This window comes from Puma concolor, chromosome D1 (assembly GCF_028749965.1).
Source record: "Puma concolor isolate L17-30 chromosome D1, mPumCon1.1.hap2, whole genome shotgun sequence".
In the NCBI taxonomy this organism is placed as follows: Eukaryota; Metazoa; Chordata; class Mammalia; order Carnivora; family Felidae; genus Puma; species Puma concolor.
Genome location: NC_141676.1, coordinates 67,794,249 through 67,807,191, shown reverse-complemented (window position 1 = coordinate 67,807,191; position 12,943 = coordinate 67,794,249). Strand labels below are relative to the sequence as shown.

The 12,943-nt window shown below is 36.9% G+C and overlaps 1 protein-coding gene across 25 annotated transcripts in view; it reads left to right on the top strand.

Moving 5' to 3' along the window:
* The window catches only part of DLG2 (discs large MAGUK scaffold protein 2), a 2,060,086-nt gene that overhangs the window by 1,461,161 nt on the left and 585,982 nt on the right, over window positions 1-12,943 (top strand). For all 25 annotated transcript variants that reach the window (XM_086678450.1, XM_086678461.1, XM_086678456.1 and 22 more), the window contains one exon: window positions 9,457-9,581. In XM_086678450.1, coding sequence (XP_086534576.1) covers window positions 9,457-9,581 — 125 coding nt within the window. The remainder of the gene's footprint in view (window positions 1-9,456; window positions 9,582-12,943) is intronic.

Below are 12,943 nucleotides of genomic sequence, written 5' to 3'. Positions count from 1 at the left end.
ACCTGCTTTCTCTAAGAAAGCCCATACTCCTAGGTCTGGCATTCACAAAACATATGCATATACCCTTAAAGAGTTGTTACGGGGACCAAAGGAATTAACTGTGCCTGGAACTTATTCCTGATATTCCTATAGTTACTTCCCTTATTTTCTTCCCAGTATCTTAACTATCCATAAAAGGGGAGTTGTAAGGTCTAGTACAGTGCCTGACATGTAGAAAGCACTCAGTGAGTGCTAACAATTACCATCATTGTTTCTCCAGACCTCAGTATTTTTTTTCTGCCACTTCAGTGACATCAACAGATCTCTCAAACTTACAAGGATCCAAATTGAACTCTTGATTTACCTCTTGCAATCTAGTTCCCCTAGCCACATCACAGTCTCTACATCTCATATATGGCATCTCTGTCCAGAATCTTTGATTCTTCTCTTTCCTTGAATATTCCAACCAACATTAAATCCTGTCAATTCTACCTCCAGATCATGTCTCAAATCTTGCCATCCCTACTGCTTCTAGCCTATCTAGCCACCATCAATTTATGACCTGGGCTGTTTTAACCGGTCTTTCTGTCACCACCTTTTGCTCTCTCCAAAGTTTTCAGACAGCAATTAGTGTAATCTTTGACTAAATAAGACCATGTTACTCCACTGTTTTAAATTTTCATGACCCACAAAACCTACACCATCCTATTGAGCCCCCTGTGTCTGACCCCTGCTACCCTCTCTAACCTCTTCTCCCCCTTTCTTACCTAATCAGTTTACAGCTATTTCATTTTAGTTCCTTGAACAAGTTAAGCACTTTCTTCTTCTTAGGACTTGGTGCATCTCGTTCTTCTACTTGTAATTCTTGTAACTGCCATACTGCTTCACATTCTACCTGTCTTCTTATCTCTACCTTAGGTCTTTGCTCACTTTCACTGAACATTTTTGGCCATTTTTTTTTCTTCTCTCTTCTTGTCTCTTTTTGTATTCCAAGGAGACTTCAGTATCAGCCACAAAGTACTCTGACTTGATCATCACTTTAATTCATTCATGGGACCTTTACTACACTCACATGACTATCAGGGAGTGCCAGTTGATCTCTGAAATCTTGAGTCCTGAAATCCCAGTGTCCACAGACTACTGTTCCCTCTTGTATCCTCTGTTCTCCTAAATCTGTACTTTGACCTTGTCATGATCTCATTCTTTTTTACCCACTTCTCTTCTTCCAGGCTGAATGTATTCCTTGATTCTCTTCCTTTTCTATCTTTTCTGATTTGCATTCCTCATTCCTTTGAGAGTTAACTACATTTGCTTTTCAAATCTCAGCCCTAGAGCAACCAAACCTTTCCTTTTCACTGTTCATGATTACTAATCCCTGTGGGAGAAAATCCCATAATCATGCTGATGATGCCCCACCTCAGTGCTGCTCAGCAGACCTCTACTCATCCTAAGGTGTTTCTCCTGCCTCACAGGTGCAATTCCAACCCTTTACTGTTTTATGTAAGTCATCGAATTCATTCTAGACTTTCCCTTTGGTATCCTGACATATAAATGTATCAGCAAAGACATTATCAGTTAAGACCACCTTCAGCTTTTTACTCCTCCACCTTAAAATAACCCTATAACTCTTCTGCCTTAAAATAATACTTTGTAAGAATTTAGTCCTTCTTATCCCAGATAGAAAATTATCTCTCCCCCTACACAAGGCTGAGGTATGCTATCTCAAAAAAACAAACTCATCTGTTCTTTGGTTAATCACATTTTGTGAGTATAAAAGCGCGTGTGTGAGTGTGTGTGTTTTTGTTTATAGTAAGATATATTTATAAGGAAAATTAAAGATGGACTGCTCAAAATGACAAAGTCCAAAGATCTATAATTCTGACATCATTGAAAACTTTAATATATTGGTGAATATACTTTCAAACTTTTCTATGCATATATGTTATAAAATGTAAATCTTTTTTAATGTTCATTTATTTATTTGAGAGAGCGAGTGTGTGTGTGCGTGGGGGAGGGGCAGACAGAGAGGGAGACACAGAATCTGAAGCAGGCTCCAGGCTCTAAGCTGTCAGCACAGAGCCCAACGCCGGGCTCAAACCCACAAACTGTGAGATCATGACCTGAGCTGAAGTCAGATGCCTAGCCAATGGAGCCACCCAGACACCCCATAAAATGTAAATCTTATATTGTATTCTACTTTACCTGAATATGTATTGTAAATATATATTCATCTCATGATACCATTGTATTCCTTGCTGTGGTTTTACCAACATGTATTTAACCAGTATCTATGGTAGGGACTCAAGAATCTGGACTCTAGACCCTATTCTCCTCCTTCATCAGGATTTTGCTTCCCATGGACTCCCTTTCTCTTTCATACCTTCAATCTCCAGTTCCAGGGGCTTCATCCCCTTAGCTCCCAGAGGTGCTTGAGTCCTCTCCCTGTCATCCTCTAAAACCTTGCCTCTTCCCTGCCTCCTTCTCATGAGACTCTACCACATGTCTCTCCTAAGAACAAAACTCTTTCACAAAAATAGTAATCACCCTTTAACTTATCATGAGTTCTTGGGCCTATTTTAAACTGGCATTTTCTTTATACCTATTTATTGAAACCACTTTCTCTCTACAGTCCCCCAACCCCTGAAAACACTTTCCTACAGTTACCAGTCCCCAAACACTGACCTCTGGTAGCTCCTTGGCAGCAAATACTAAATGCAACTCCTAGAAGTTTTAAGTAAGTGAAAACAGGAATCTCTTATTCCTAGACTAAGAATGATATTCAAAAACACATGGATTGTTGGGTGACGTGTTTAAAAAGATTTTTTTTGGTGGGAGATCTTTATGTAGCTAACTGTAAGCAACAATAGTTAGAAATGTCTGAATTACACTTATATCTTTATACCCTAAGAATAGGCCTGTGGAAATGAGAAAGACTTTGAATGATTTTCAACGAGTAATGTCTATGAGAAAAAGACATCTTTTTATTCCTTGTGCCATTTCAGATTTACTGCCTAAAATAAAATATCATCCAGGACAATTTAGAAGATATTTGCTAACTCATGTATCTTTCTATCAAGTGACATTTTTACTTCTGGTATCTAGCTTGAGGATTATTTTAATTTGCTATTGTCTGTTTTAGCCTTTTTTATATCTGTGCTCCATCTACATCTATATATATATATATATATATATATATATATATATATATATAATTTTGCTGTATAACTGATATTAAATAAAAATAAACAAATGTCTTTGCTGGAGTAGCTGTGCAGAAAATAGACTTGGATATTGATGATTCTGGGCAGAGAGTTAAAAGAACATATAGACTCTTCCTAGAATGAAGGGGATGTACAGGACTCTTGGAGTTGGTAACAGATTATGTAAAATTTCAGTATTATTCAACACAGGACATGTTTTTAAAGGTTAAAAGAGTTTTACAGGGCACCTGCATGGCTCTGTCAGTTAAGCATCTGACTTCCACTCAGGTCATGATCTCACAGTTTGTGAGTTTGAGCCCTGAGTCAGAGTCTGTGCTGACAGTGCAGGGCCTAGAGCCTGTTTTGGATTCTGTGTCTCCTTCTCTCTCTGCCCCTTCCCCACTTGTGCTCTGTGCAAAAATAAAATAAACATTAAAAAGTAAATTTCAAATATAAAATAAAATAAACATTTAAAAAATTAAATAGAAAATAAAAGTTAAAAGAGTTTGAGTCTTTATCTAGTTTTTATTTATCTCACAATTTTGACTACTGCAACCTAAGCATCCCTTTCCCCACATTCAGAATTTTTAGCTAAATTATCTTTACCAAAAGAAGAGTGGTTTAGACTTTTTAAAAAATCTAGAAAATGGTTTATTATCATTATCATTTTTTATTACTTACCTACCATCAAATTAATTTTTTTTTAACCCAGGAAAGGCAATGTGATATAATGGAAAGAAAATCCGATTTGGAGCCTAACAAATATGACTTGAATCTGAATTCTACTGTTGACTTGTTTTCTGTGTTTAGAATGTTATCTCACTCTTCTTAGCCTCAGGGTTTTTCATTTGTTTGTTTGTTTTTGTTGTTGTTGTTTTTTAATGTATAAAAAGAGGGAAATGGTATGTACTGAATGGGGGATTATAAAACACCTAGGTCAGTGTGTAGCACCGAATAAATATGCAATAAATATCAGTTCCCTTGAGGGAATTTTTAGTATTTATGTAAGTTTTGTATATTATTAGGAGTTTATAATTTTTTTAAAGTCTCCTTCTTAGGTGGTTTGAATTATTAAGTACTTTTACTATTGCTAATTAGTAATTAATTTCTTGTTAAAAACAAGTCATTTTCTTTGAATATTTTTAGTGGTGATCATAGTATAATTAAAATTCCATAAACATTTTGTTTCCTCTCACATTTATATACTGAGCATTTCCTGTTTTCATTATCACATTTAATGGCTCCAAAATAGTCCCACATTCAGATACATATACCCCAGTATTTTTAACCATTTCTCTATTGTTTGGATGTTTGTTTCCAGTTGTGAGTTGTTCTTTGTTTTGTTTTGTTTTTAACATTAAAAACATGGGGCGCCTGGGTGGCGCAGTTGGTTAAGCGTCCGACTTCAGCCAGGTCACGATCTCGCGGTCCGTGAGTTCAAGCCCTGCGTCAGGCTCTGGGCTGATGGCTCAGAGCCTGGAGCCTGTTTCCGATTCTGTGTCTCCCTCTCTCTCTGCCCCTCCCCCGTTCATGCTCTGTCTCTCTGTGTCCCAAAAATAAATAAACGTTGAAAAAAAAAATTAAAAAAAAAAAATAAAAACATAATACTGTCATGAAGCTTTGAATACAAATCTTTGCACACATCTCTGATTATTTCTTTAGGATGAATGCCTAGAATTGAATTACCAGATCGCACAATACTGTAAAGTAGGAACTTCTAAAAAATCAAAGTAATTCTTTGTAAATAGAACATTCTGTAAATGCATATGATTACGATATAATTTTATTTTTCTCTTTTTTGTAACCCCATTTTGGGAGTAATTTTCATGTAAAGAATAACTTCAAATGAACGAGGAGCTTTTCTAAGGGTATAGTATTTATATTTGCAACCATCAGTTAATTGATAAAGTGTCTTTCCTCTTTGTTGATTCTTTTTCTGAGAGGAGATGGAGTATAGTACATGATGGAGGAAGTGCCATTTGGCTAGGCAATGGGCTTGTGCTCTTGGGGGAGAGTCAACAAATGTGGAGGTTTGGGAACCAGGAGAAAGAAAGGTTTGTGCCAACCACATTCATCAATCATGGAATCTGTCCAATTGAAAGGGAACAGCAGCCCACCCAGAGTCCTATACAGGGACTGCCCTCACCAGCATGGCACCTCACGGTTGCCATTGACTGGGTCAAGTATCAACACTTGGTTAATTAGCCACAATTCTCAGGATCTAAGGATGTCAGCCAGGGGTCTGCCTGTTCACATGGAGAGATTGCTGCTCAGAAAAGAGAGGTTCTGGGGTCTGCCCCTGCAGCTGGCTGGCTCTGTGATGATTATCAGGGGGCTGGAGTGATTCAGCCATGGAGAACAGCAGGCAGTAATTTCACTGCTGCTTTTTATCTGTCCCTCTCTCCACTCAATGCTGGCTGGTGGCAAAGGCCTGAAAAGGACGGCTGAGAGAGAACAATAAGGGGAGATGGAAAACACTTTAAATAATTTCCTTAGCTGAATTCAGATGAACATCCTCTAAAAAACCAAGGGGACTGGCCAGGCCCAGCTGGCAGACTGGTTTTAACTGAAACACAAAATTTGCTTTTGGAAATCCTTGAGACTGGGTACACAGGTCCAGTTACACTCTGCCTCTACCTACCTCTTTTCATGGTGGATTCCCTGACCCATTCTTTTCCTCAAAGTAGATTTGAGGGCAGGAAAATGTATATTAATAGATGCCAAAGCCACCATATTCTCCATATTAGAGTCAATTCCAAAAACAGTAGTTAAATGTTTCTAGATTGTCATCATAGCTATTACTTCAAAGATCTATTGATTAATAATGGAAGTTTTAAAAATGCAACAGTGATCAACTTTCACCTCTAAAGTATTCCTTTTTCTTTGTTGCCAAGAGTAGTTTTCCTACAAATCTAGCCAAAGAGCCAGAAGAATCCTTTAAAGTCATTCAGTTTAACCTCTCAGAAGATGCTCAGGTCCCTCATGGTCAGTGACTAAGCAGCTGCTCTGTAGGAGAAGGCCCCTACCTCCCTTCCAGTAAAATAAATAATTTTATTTTTTATCCCCTGCTCGGTTTTGACAAAGTTTGGACAGTTTTGTCTCATCATTTGTCCTTCAGCTAAGCCACAATTTGAATACCTGAGTTTCCATTTTTATTCTTGTAGCTACATGGAATAAAATGGCTTATACTTTTATATTGTATTTCTTAACACAGTGTGGACTTTCACCGTGTCTTTTCTGAGTCTTTCCTTTAACTCTTGAATATCCTCAGTAAGTTTATTTGTTGATTCATTCATCAATTATTTATTGAATAATACTATGTGCCAGAGAAAGAACCAAGAAACAAGGATGAATGCTACACAGTTCCTGTCTTCTACAAGCTTAGTTTGAAAAAAGGATAGACTCATAAGTATATAACATCAAAATAACATAATGCATGGTGTAGATAAGCACAGAAAACACAAAAGAGTACTAAATTACCCAGAGACGTGGATTTGGGATGAACATTTAATATTTTCTACGCACTTGCGTTCTCAGTCTTATCTTTTCCTTTTCATCTGTTGTGTTTCTTAAATTCTACATATGAGTGAAATCTTATGATATTTGTCTTTCTCTGATTGACTTATTTTGCTTAGCATATACATTCTAGTTTTATCCACATTGTTGCAAATGGCAAGATTTCATTCTTTTTGATCACCAAGTAGTATTGCATTTTATGTATATACCACATCTTCTTTATCCAGTCGATGGACATTTGGGCTCTTTCCATCATTTGGCTAAGGTTTGATAGTGCTACTATAAACATTGGGGTGCATGTGAGCCTTATCTTAGATAATAGAAAGAATTGGGCCAGGGAGATAGAAAATTTCTGGTAGAGAAAACAGCATGAGTAAAGGTCAGGAGACAAGTCATAGTGTGGACTCTGCAGGAAAGAGCCTGCAGCTCAGTTCAGCATTCCTGGCGGTAAAAGTGTAAAGCTAGAAATAAAGAAGATTGGGTTAAGAGCCAGATAGTGAATATTTTTTCTCAAATGGCAAAGTTTTAAATGCCCTCTCCAAAAATATGTATACTCTCAGGAGTAAGCATTTGAGTACCTCCAAGTCTGTGCTTGCCTCTTTCCCTATCCCCTTACTCAAGAAATTATCTCTGAGGTGCCAACTCTTGTAAAACCAATACACCCCAACTGATGTTCTTGGAACTAGACCCACATTGCAATGAAGATACTCATCTCCTTTTCTTTTCTTCCCAAACCCCAAGATCTTAGAGAAACTGCCTCATAAGTCATCTAAATACTGTCCTGGTAACCATATACATGACAATGTAGTTGACATTGCAGTGAAAATGTATTGATTACCAGATGCCAGCTTATCACTGCCTTTTCTGTTCTTCCTTAAATTCCATGAAGGGAGAAATCTTCTGGTTTTTTCCCTGCAGCCTTAGTTTCCCTGTAGCCTTAAAGTCACATAATACGTACTCTAACAAAACTGATAGACTCATCTGGCATCAATAGGTACCTAAAATCAAGAATAGAGTCACTTGCATTCATGGTAAATACTTACCTCATCTGGTTCATTTTGCTATCTTCATTTGAGAATTCTTGTCTGTGTCTTGGAACTAGTGTACCATTTCTCACCTCAGAGATTTTACATATGTTCTTCCTTTGTCTGGAACCTTCTGTCCTCATCCCCAGTTCCCATTCTGACCCCTTCAAAAGTTGCTAACTGCTCTTCACCTTCAGGGAAAGTTCCTGTGTTTTGTTCTTTTGTTAGCCACTTCTACACCCTGAACTTATGCTTCGTGTGCCTCATAAACTGAGATGTTCACTGCTATAGTTCCATGACTTAGTCCAATGCCAGACACAGAGCTGGTGTTTAAAGAATATTAAGTAAATTTATGACCACATGACTGCTACTGAGTAATATCTCTGTTAAATGAGATTTGGATTTTTTTGAAGAAAACCAGAATTAGAGAACTGCCAGAAGTATAAAGACATGGGATTTCAGTTGTTATGGTTGAATTATTAATTTCTGCCTTTCAACATAAATGTACAATTGTGTAAACAACCTTTTGGAATTTTTATTATTTAAGTCAATAAAAATTGCTAAACATTACCTTGACATTTGCAGTGATATAACAGTCAGGTTACAGCTGATCTTATCTTGACATTGAACTTTTCTGACTAATTGAATGTCCTAATTAATTTTTCTGGATAACTACTAAATTCTTAGTCCTCATCATTTTTTATCCAAGAGCAGAAATTAATCAAGTATTAGTAACTTTAGGAAGCTGTATTGGTTGTAGAGAAATTAAATATCCAGTGACAGAGGGCTGGTTAAATACATGCTAATATATGACCTTGATGAAATATTTAGCCATTTAAAATGGATAATTATAAACACTACCTACGTATATGAATATGGCTTAAAATATAATGTGAAAACATAATATTAAGACATAATGTAGCCAGGGAGATGGAGATTAAAAAATTATTAAAAATAATAAATAAGTAAGATGGTTTGTGAATTTGGGGAAGACTTTTAATTACGTCTTACATACAGATTTTAGAAAGTTACATGTATATTGGATGTCAATTGCTATAATCTGCATGAGTAAGTATGAAAGCTTTATTAGAATATAAATTATCAAATTTATATTCTGCAGTAGTAATGCATTCCTTGCCTATGTCTATTGCAAATTAAAACCTGTTTATTACTGGAAAGTATCTCACATTTATTATAACTGTAGAAGAGAGACCTGCCTTCTGAAGTCAACATTTCCTGTTACATAGGAACACATTTATTTGATGCATAACGGTGCTGGAAATAACAAAATTAAAACAGCCAAATTCACTACTCTACCAAATCAATTTTCATGTAACTGGTTTCCTTCCATTCTTTTCCATATGTATGTATAATTTTTACAACTGACACTAATGTTTTTGCAGTTTTGCATATAACACAATTTGTAAGCTTGTATTTCCTACTGTGTAATGATCATTTTAATTGCTATGTAACAGAAACATTTCTTAAAAGCGAAAATATGAAGTCCTTTGTAGAAACAAAAATATAAGACCCCTTAGACCTCTTGCAATGCAGAGACAAACTTGAGTGTTTTTCCTGACCTTCCTTTGTCTGCTGACAGTGCACTTTATAGCTTTGCATAGAAGACTGTTATCACCTGATTTCCATTTGAGTAGTAAGATGATAACACAGGATGCAAGGGGAACTAGGTTTAGGTGACAGCCATATCATTTAATGTCTACTTATTGTTTCTCCAGGGGAATTCTGGCCTGGGATTCAGTATTGCTGGAGGGACAGATAATCCCCACATTGGAGATGACCCTGGCATATTTATTACGAAGATTATACCGGGTGGTGCTGCAGCAGAGGATGGCAGACTCAGGTAAAGCTCTGAAACGTTAGAATTATTTGGAAAGTAAATCTGCCACATCAATGAGACACATTTATACCTTTGCAGAATAATAATTTTACAAGGCTGTACTTGAAAGACACAGCTGTCACAGCAAGCTTTCTGTAATGACTTTGCAGATTTCTTATTACTTACTAAATTTCAAGTAGTATTTAATTTGTGTTTGTTGAAGGGCACTACATTCAACATTTAGCGTGGCACCATGAGGAGGGTATGCAGATAAATCTCTTGTTCCATGGGGCCTTCAGTCTAGTTGGAAGGAAGAATACTCAGAGCTGATGAGCAAATAATAAAATGTATAGAAAACAATATACTGTAAGTAGTATTAGCAGATAGGGCAATGGTATAGACACTGTATGTATTCATAGATTTATTTTTTTTAGTCCATTTATAAGGGCTTTCTGTAGGAGTTTGAACAGAGAATCTAAAAACTATTCCATAAGAAGATTCTATTCTGGGTCTAAAAATAATTAAGATTTCAGTAACCCCACAAATCTGAATTAGAACATAGAAGGAGAAAGAACAAGTTATCCCAACCAAGAGAGAAACCAACTGGATGAGGTTGACTGGATGAGGACCACAAGGTGAGCTTGAGTAGGCAGATGGAGTGGAGTCACATAATGCACAGGATAGACTAATAGCTGTTTGAATCAGGACCCTTGCTCTTTAAAGAACCGAAGATTATTTGGGCAACTAAGAGGCACACAGGACAATCAGTAAATAATATGAAATTCTATCAGAGATCAAAGCACTAGCTAACAGGCATTGTAGATTGGAACAATTAAAAGAGATTTCCCTGGGGAGAAAAACATATCCCAGTGTTAATTTCATGCTTCTACTAGACTGTGAATCCCCTCAGGCCAAGAAGTTACATATAGAAGTGAACCAACAAATTCTTGCTGAATGAATGAGTGAGTTTTTGAATTAATGAATTCATTAAAGGAGATGGAAAAAGAAGTTAAACTAATGAGTAGGGGGAGAGAAGGTAACACAAGCAAAGTCTTATAGGTAAGAACGACTTTAGCTTATGGGGCACCTGGGTGGCTCAGTCAGTTAAGTGTCTGACTTTGGCAGGTCATGATCTCATGGTTTGTGAGTTCGAACCCCACATCGGGCTCTGTGCTGACAGCTCAGAGCCTGGATCCTGCTTCGGATTCTGTGCCTCCCTCTCTCTCTGCTCCTTTCCCACTCCCACTCTGTCTCTTTCTCTCAAAAATAAATAAATGTTGAAAAAATTTAAAAAAAAAAAGAATGACTTTAGCTTGCATGGGGCCACAATGAGGACTGTGACCTAAGTATCATACATGTAAGCCATGTAGCCTTTCCTTGTCTTTTTTTTTCATTAAACATAAGTAAGCTAGTTTACTATTTTTCTTATAAAGCAGCCAAGGACACTCTGTTCCCTATCCGCTTGTTTCAATGCAGTGATTACTTACGACAGCTTGTGGAAGAGAATCACAGGCTTTTTTTTTTTTTCAGGTGCATCTGCATCTCCTTTCAAGACCAAAAAACATGAGTGACACTCCCACAGGAAACACATGCTTTTTGACAATAGAATTTTCAGGCTGAATTGATGAGATTAATTTCAGAGTACAGAAATATCCATGCTACAGAGTGAACAATTTGAAATAGATACTGTGTAATTCTCATGAGTCATAGTGGGGACTGGGTTTGCTAATACTGGATGCTGGTGAAGTGCCATTTTCAAAGTTTAAGAACAGAGTTGTTGGAAGATGGTTCTGAAATTGATAGCCCACAATCATTATCTCATACTACTTTGCCTAGAAATAGGGGAATTTCCATCTCTTAGCCAAATTCTGACTCTAAGGTTTGGGATACAATAGACTTTATGTTGAGTGCCTATCCCCACTGTTAGGAATGAAAAGTGACCGTGCTACCACTGATTGACTGCAAATATAGGGAACAATCTCATGCCTGCAGAGGTAAAAGGAAATTCTGCTAGAAGCAGCATTGAATAATTGTAAATAGAATAATCATAATGCTAGCTAAAATTTGTTGAGATTTTATTATGTGTGGGGAATTGTGCTTAGATAAATAGATGATAGATCAAAAGATAGATAGATGAAAGAAAGAAGGAAAGGAGAAAGAAAGAAAGAAGAAAGAAAGGAAGGAAGGAAGGAAGGAAGGAAGGAAGGAAGGAAGGAAGGAAGGAAGGAAGGAAGGAAGGAATAGAATATATGCAGTCATCTTTATACTTGCAGCAGCCATATGAGGTAGATACCATTATTTGGCCATAATATCAACTCATGAAATTAATGCTTCACAACTAGGATGATCATCAAGCTAGCTTTGAATACATCCAAAAATTAATCCTGAATATCACTTATGTACTCTCTGAAGTTCTAATTCAAGAGTAGAATCTTCTACCTCATGTGGTTCCTTCATAAAAACTCCTAAAGGCAAAATTTTTCACAATGTTAAGGGGCAACTCTAAACATTACAAAGTTTGTTATTTTTCTATTGAGTCACATTTTTTTTTTTTTTTTTAATCTGTCCTCTACCCATGGGTCTTGTTCTGGCTTCCTGGAGCCAGCGCTACAGCCTATGACTGCATATGTAAATACTGCCTCTTAAGGTTGTGTAGTGGTAACTGAATAGTGGTCCTAACTTGAGCAACTAAAAATACCTACTCTCCAATCCACATTGCAGCCTTTTGCTATGTGAAGACAGCTATTGATTGGATCTCTATTTCACTTCGATAAATCCTTGCTACTCCCATGGAGATTGTTTCCCCCCTTACTGCTTCCTGCCCTGAACTGGAATGGCCGGGAGACATCTAAGAGATCAAGAATAATTGATTGAAACCTGGCAGCATGACATTAAGTGTAGATTTTTAGAATTTGGCAATCTATTTATTTCAAAGCCTTTATTTTACAGAGGAAACTGAGGCTCAGTAGGATGACTTATCCTGAGGTATAAATCTTTGGAAGCTCTACTTTAAATAGAATCCAAATGTTTTGACTCAAGTAATTAACACCATAAGGTAGTGTTAAGGAATAGTAACACCCAAGCCCACCTAACAGGCACACTGTTCAGAGATGGACCAACAAGCTGTGATGAATACTTTCAATCTCACCATTAGTCCTTTGGACAAGAGAGCAGCATGTTACAATGAGCTCTGTAGAACCTACAAAGATGTAGGTTCTAATGTGTATAAGAACATAATTGGTCTTGGAAAATTAGACTCTTTCAGTCACTGTTTTCTTTTCTGTAAAATGATGACAATAATACTGACTCCATTGAGTTGTTCTGTGGATTCAGTGAGAAAACCTATGTCCCTAGCTAAATCAGACATATATTAGATGCCCAATAAA